Here is a 7,753-nt window from a genome sequence, read left to right as displayed (position 1 = left end):
TAGAAACATAGATACAATACAGTTTAAAACACAATATAAAAACGTAACACCTTAATGATTATCTTGAAAATGTACATTATATAGGTGACAAGCATATAGGAAAAACAGTGTCTAAAACTGTTGTTTTTACTATTGTTTGTTTCTGGTGTTGAATGATGATGTTATGTTGCAGTATAAGTGTAGGCCATGAACTCCTTCTTTACATGGAACTGCTTGTATAACAGTGATGTTTTTAGGGCGTCATCCGTCCAACGAGTACCGAGTAACGAGTACGACAACAATAACTGTTTTCCCTTACTCAAATTATAATAAGATACTTATTCATAAGATGAAGGTGACTGGCCGACTATTCGGCGACCGTCTTTTTGACCGCCGACCGGACATTTCGCCGACATAACATTTGGCCGATAAGACATTTTGCCGACAGGAAATTTTGCCAAAACCGCCGACAGAAAACAAGCCGACAGACAATCGACCGACAGGACATTTTACCGACAAACAATTGGCCGACAAAATCGCATTATTATTGTTTGTATAAGAAATGTTTCAAGATTCAAGATTCAATTTATTGTCACATAATATTACATACATGAAATCGACCGACAAGACATTTTGCCGACAGAATACTTTGTTGTTAATATTTTTCTTATGGGACAATTGTCATACACACACGTCACTCAATACACATTTATAATATGAATTAAAATGAATTGAAAACGTTTAAAAAAAAGAAGAAAAAACACTTTCTTTCTAGTATGAGTTTCCCTATATTAAAATAAGCCTCCACTTTTCATTAATATAGTAGGAGACGACAATCTATGTTTTAAATTAAATTAAACCGTCCATTATGACTTATCCTTAAATAATAGAATACTGGTAGACGATTTTCTTTTTTAAAATTGTATAGACGATTTTTGTGCTACGGAAGCAGCAATCGTGACCATGAGTAGAGCGTAAAAAAAACAAAAATAACAGCGTTTTCATTCAGTGAACACCATGTTAATTAAAGAATCGTACTTCTTGAATGGAGGGTCGTAATTGTATAATCATGTTATGAGAAAGAAAATAGAAACCATTTAATAAAGTCCGTCGAAAAAACTTATCATTGGTTGCATTGGAACCGCGACTGCACCGCGGAAAACGGTGGTGCAGACGTGGGCAGTGTGCCAATGCTTATACACTGTGGTGTTTTCACAATTTTGCAAATTTTAATTATATTAACATGATGTCCTGAAATTCCTTGAAAACGCTATGTTATTTTTTGGTTTTAACGCTCGGCTGGTCACGACTGTTTGTCATCTCTGCAAGATGGCTTCCGTAGCACAAAAATCGTCTATACAATTTAAAACAATTAAATTAAACGTGATATATAGTGGGTAATTTAATTATTAGAATGACCATTACTGCTTAATGATCATTGGAAGATTCCTGACTGTAAGTTTACTTTTTCACACTTATTAGCACATCATCTAACACCCAAACTCAATAATATTGCCATTACTGTTTAATCTTTTTAATAATACTATACAACCAAAGTTGTTCGTAGGCCTACCCGAAAAAAAACAAAAACGTCTTGGTCTATACAGTATATAGTTTTGTTGCATAGAAAGATAGCAATTGGGTCATATTTAGCTTGTTAACCGACCTATTAACATCAGGCAAGTATATTAACAATATGAAATACAAAATGAAAAATGAAGATTAATTAAATCAGACTTTGATGAATAGGTTATTTTGTAATTTTAATAAAATTAATCCCTTCCGTAAAAAAAACTATACAAAAATGTTTTCTCATAATAAATGGTCTAATTGAACCAATAATTGTAGGCATATTTGTGTGTATCTTAATCATTATAAAAAAAACATACAAAGCGATAACATTAATTACTGACATTTTATAAATACATTTCTAAAAGATTCCAGGATATCCCAAAAAGCTAATTATGATACTATCAAGTTATCGGGAAGATCGGTTTTCTGTATTCTATTCTTGATTTTTCAATGCCAATGGTTTCTGAAAAGAATAAAAAAGTTGTTAAATTGAATTACAAATTTCCACAGGCTAATAATTGCATAAAACAAACAATAAATATCCAAATAGCTTGAAAACCCCCTACCGGTGGTGCATGCTTAGGTTAGAGCATGGAGGCCATGGTTAGAGTGTGACCGTCACAAAAAACAATATACATCCCGACGTACGCGGGCGCCCCACCGCATGGAAAACATTACTGTTGTCACACTATCTTTGTTTGCTGTTCAGGTGTTGTTACAGTTTTACAGCTTTGCCCTAAAATTCGCGGTGTGTGCGAGAAACACGTCTGTAAAATCACAATTAAAAGGATTTATTTGTTTCTTATGTGATACTCCTTCATAAAAGTACTTATTAGGCCTAATTGTAAGGTGTGCTACTCACGACAAATTTGAAGTCAAAATACAATGCAGAAGTGTCCCCCGGGAACTAGCCTAGCGCCACTAACTTACACCTACACAGTACTACTACTACCCTACTTACTAAGTACTAGGCCTCTAGACCTACTAGTATAGCCTAGGCCTAGTTTAGTTTTAGTTAGGCCTAGGTAACTGGTCAAAGTGTATTTCGACCGCCGGTTATTGAACAAAGGACAAAATATGTTATGTTAATTTCGGCTGCCAAATATGGCGCGCCAATAACCAGGAATAATTGTATATTTTTAAAATTTTATGTACAGAATTAGAAGGAGCTGACTCCTTCACCCAGTCTTAAAACACGGGTGTAGGGGTGGGGGGATGGTGGGTGAGGGTTATGCTATTCATAGAGTTACTCCAAGAAGTATCTCGAATAATCACACAAACGGAATTTTTTTTTTTTGGACAAGGAAATTTGTCTTGGCAGATAATTCCGGTGGCCGAAATGTTAGTACAGTGGTAGCTAGTAGGCCTACAAACCCGAATAACACCATTTATTTAAAGTTTTGCAGCCAGGTGTTTTTATTTTTGAGCACATGAAAATTATTAACTAAATAGGGGCCTAGTTAGTTTTACCTGATTTAAATACAACAGTGCAGAACATTCCTCATAAATGAAATTTAGCAGTGTAACTGTAGGTATAATGTAAGTGATGTAGGCCTATATTAATAGGATAGATGAGGTATTAAAATGGTTTGTTCTTTCATGATTTTTACACAAACTAAATCTAGACATACTGTAAACTCCATGGTAAATACAGAGTTTAAATTTTCAAAATATTGTATTTGTAGAGTTAAACGAAAACCAACATGAAATATAAATGTGAACATTGTGGAGATAAATTTGAGCTTAGTGATTTGAAGGTGCATTTAGGAATACATCATACATGGCCAGAAGAGTTGAAATGTGAATACCAAGAGCCAATATTATCTGAAGACAATTTTGAAACGCATTTAGTGAGTGTGGGCAAAGAAGACATAATAAATGAAACTGAACATTGTGGGAAGAATTTGATAATACACAAAGAAGAGACACCATATGAATGTAAACATTGTGGAAAGACATTTAAAGAACATCCTCGTTTGGAAAAACATTTGAGAATACACACAGAAAAGACTCCGTCATATCAATGTGAACATTGCGGGAAGACATTCAAATACAGTGGGAATTTAAAAACTCATTTGAGAATACACACAGGAGAGACACCATATGAATGTGAACATTGTGGGAAAACATTAAAAAAAAGTTGGAATTTAAAAACTCATTTGAGAATACACACAGGAGAGACACCATATGAATGTGAACATTGTGGGAAAACATTAAAAAAAAGTTGGAATTTAAAAACTCATTTGAGAATACACTCAGGAGAGACACCATATGAATGTGAACATTGTGGAAAGAAATTTAAAGAAAGTGGGAATTTGAAAACACATTTGAGAATACACACAGGAGAGACACCATATGAATGTGAACATTGTGAGAGGATATTTAAACAAAGTGGGCATTTGAAAAGACATTTAAAAGTACACACAGGAGAAACACCATATGAATGTGAACATTGTGGGAAGAAATTTAAAGAAAGTAGTTATTTCAAAATGCATTTGAGAATACATACAGGAGAAACACCTTATGAATGTGAACATTGTGGGAAGAAATTTAAACAAGGTGGGCATTTGAAAAAACATTTGAGAATACACACAGGAGAGGCGCCATATGAATGTAAACATTGTGAAAAGACATTTAAAGAAAGTGGAGTATTAAAAATACATTTGAGACTACACACAGGAGAGACACCATATGAATGTGAACATTGTGGAAAGAAATTTAACCGTAATGGGAATTTTAAAAGACATTTGAGAATACACACAGGAGAGACACCATATGAATGTGGACATTGTGGAAAGAAATTTCGACGAAGTGAGCATTTGAAAAGGCATTTAAGAATACACACAGGAGAGACACCATATGAATGTGAACATTGTGGAAAGAAATTTAAAGCAAGTGGGAATTTGAAAATACATTTGAGACTACACACAGGAGAGGCACCATATGAATGTGAACATTGTGGAAAGAAATTTAACCGTAATGGGAATTTTAAAAGACATTTGAGAATACACACAGGAGAGACACCATATGAATGTGAACATTGTGGGAAGAAATTTAATGATTATAGGAATTTAAAAGACATCTGAGAATTCATTCGTGTCAGACATCATACTGTATGAATGTGAACATTGTGGAAAAAATTTTAAACAAAGCGCGTATTTAAAAAGTCATTTGAGAATACACACAGGAGAAAGCTGTATATGAATATGAACATTGTGGGAAGAAATTTAATAAAAGTTGAAGATTTAAAAGGGTGGAAGATTTATAAAAACTTTTTAATACACACAGGATATGTATACCATTAGGAACTTGGTGATAATGTACAGGAAATTGATTAGTCAGAAGTATTATTCCAATTAAAACAGCTTTTAGACAGCATCCTGCATTTATCGCGTGTATACAGAATTAAACAGAACATGAAAACTGAGGCTTGAGTTACTTTGGGTCATGGATGCTAGTATTTTAACCAGAATGGACCATCATTGCCAGTGCAATCCGATTGGAATTAGACCTGAAGAAGACAATTTCGCTGGCAGAGAGGACAACACTGCAGATCGGGTACTCACAGCTGACTATTGGAACTTCCATTGGCTTTACTTTGTCTATATCATCGTTTTGATTACGATTACCATACCCTCACTTATCGGCATTTGTTCTTTTTGGGCTGTCTGTCCGTTATTTATCATGACTTTTGTGATGTTTGTTCTGATTGTTTACTGTCAAAACCGAGCCCAGCAGAGACTGTACATATCTTCAGATACTGGTTCTCTGAGAATCTACCAAAGAAATCATATTGTACCTTTAGAAGCAAAACCCTATATTCATGGTGCAGAGGTTTCCTATTTCATAGCACAGCTTCCTAGGAATGCTCAAGCTTTATCGTTCAGTGAAAGATTACGTTTGTGGCTTGTGTCTTTCTACCATAAACAATATAATTTCAAAAGGTGCGTATTCACTTTTAAAGATGTATTGTCCCCTGGAAAAATAATTTGTTTAAATTTGTTTGTTCAATATGCCATTTTAATGTCACATAATAGTTATTCACGTTGACCAAAAATTGGATGGGAAAAAAAAAAATATACCTGAAAAAAATGTTATTTAAAGCAAAAAATTGTCAAATTGGCTGCCAGCCAATGGGTTTTTGGTTGAATTTAACCGTTTATTTTGTCATATTATAAGTGAAAACATTATTTTTTCAGGTTTTTTTTTAAAACTTTGTTGAAACTACAAAATGGCATATTCAAAGTCTGATTTTTATTAATCGTCATTTTTCAAGTTTTTTGGGGACAATATATCTTCTGCAGTTGGAAATTCGTAATCAAATGATGGCTTTATGGCTAGTCTTAGTTATTTTCCGACATCAGTGTTTCTGAGAATGATTTTCCAGTCCAGTGTTCATGTTCATGCATCAGTCAAATGTTTGATATTACAGAAGTATTATTTAATTACAGTACAGTACTACCTTTATATATTTTAATTTATGTGAACTTTTTTAACTTTCAGTTCTCGTCAGTGTAGGTCCGTTACCTCAGGCATTAATAATATACCGCCATCTTATGATGATGTAATCGAAAAATCCTCAATGAAGACGAAGACATGCATAGTTCCGCCATCTTACAATGACGTCATAGCTTCGATAGAGAGCCAACAAATTAATATTTGATTTAGGCAAATAAATGGCAATAAGTAGATTCAGTTGATTTTTTAAAAAATGTTCATCCTATAGTAAGTAGGCCTAGTTGAGTTAATTTGGTGAAGTAAGTCAAGGCAAACCCTGACCGTTTTAACATGAAAATATCTTGACAGTGGCGTCTATTGTAGATGTCGGAGGTGATTACCTATACAAATTTGTGGCCCTACTGGTCGACTAGATATAAAGAAGAGGCTAGGTTGGCATAGTTTGAGTCATAAATAGTAGTTTAGACGCTATATATTTATATTACTAATACAGTACTGCAATACAAAATATATCGATGTAATATCATATTTTTATAGTACTGTATTAGAATATAGTTCCGAGTGGAACGATTTTAATAAATTAAATAAAAGTGCACATGAGTGTGTGTATTCATAACGTAAATTAGAAACAATCAACCACTGACCAATCAGGAACATATATTCATAATGAACACCGCCACCATCACAATCATCATCAGCGCCGCGCCAGGCGAAACAATAGGAATACCGGTACAGTTGTTGTAACTATGGACGTGAATCCGAAATAAAAGCGAAATTGAAATTGAATTGATATTGATAATATGCCTGTGTTTTCTCTTTTTACGGTCAGTAGATCCTATTGAGTATTTGCTTTAGCATCAGTACGAACTCTAAACTTAATACTAAACATGGTAGGCCATCTTCATGGAATCAAGAACCAGATTGAAGCGGGGAAAGAATCCTTTTTTAACAAAAAAACAAACAAAATTCGCCTTTTATTATATTCAATTTATATTTCATTTTGAATACAAAAAGGAATATCACAAGAATTATGATAATACATTAAATTTCTTTTATTTCGGAATATTTTATCCATATCAAAAGAAAAAAAAAAGAAAATTCGCAAACTCGACTAAACTCAAATATTATATAGGATACTTCTCCTTCGACAATACATTTTTGAGTTATGAAGCATATATGTTTTGCAAACACAAGCAAGAATATTACGGCCATCATGATACTCTCTTTGGTTTGACAGTTTTCATTGGTGAAACGAATTGGTGCTAAATTGTCAATACGTCCAGATCAATTATTTTTTATCTTGATATGTTTGTTTTTCCCCTATTCAAGGGACAAGGGTTTTTGCTGGTGTCCCCTTGCACACTGTGTTGGGTCCCGAATGTGTCCTCTTTAGGGGTTCTACTGAAATAAACATATTCGTTGTTTTATTCTATGTATGTGTCGTCACCCACGTAGGGCTGTTTTTAAACACACCAATAATAACTGAGACATCAGTCTGAATGTTGGCCCTAGTGACATAACTTGTCTCTTCTCTAGCAACATATGTAGGTTTTCGTATTACGTCCATCGTGTATATCAACATTTATCAATGTCTTCTGTTTTGTTCTTCATTACATAATTGTAAATAGGTGGTGGTGTCGACGTGCATTCACTCGGCACATCGCCTGCAGTCCTGAAATTATACAAAATCGCATTATTGTCTGTATAAGAAATGTTTTAAGATTCAATTTATTGTCACATAATA

At 33.8% G+C, this 7,753-nt stretch overlaps 1 protein-coding gene across 1 annotated transcript; it reads left to right on the top strand.

The window, feature by feature from the left end:
* The first annotated feature begins 2,801 nt into the window (after positions 1 to 2,801).
* On the top strand, positions 2,802 to 6,814 carry LOC140039856 (uncharacterized). Its single transcript, XM_072085435.1, has 2 exons — positions 2,802 to 5,495; positions 6,055 to 6,814. The coding sequence occupies exon 1, from the start codon at positions 3,255 to 3,257 to the stop codon at positions 4,635 to 4,637; it is 1,383 nt and encodes a 460-aa protein (XP_071941536.1). The 5' UTR covers positions 2,802 to 3,254; the 3' UTR covers positions 4,638 to 5,495; positions 6,055 to 6,814.
* Positions 6,815 to 7,753: the final 939 nt, after the last annotated feature.

The sequence above is a fragment of the Antedon mediterranea genome, chromosome 2 (genome assembly GCF_964355755.1).
Source record: "Antedon mediterranea chromosome 2, ecAntMedi1.1, whole genome shotgun sequence".
In the NCBI taxonomy this organism is placed as follows: domain Eukaryota; kingdom Metazoa; phylum Echinodermata; class Crinoidea; order Comatulida; family Antedonidae; genus Antedon; species Antedon mediterranea.
Note: the sequence above shows the minus strand (reverse complement) of the source record. Positions and strands in the feature narration are given on the sequence as shown.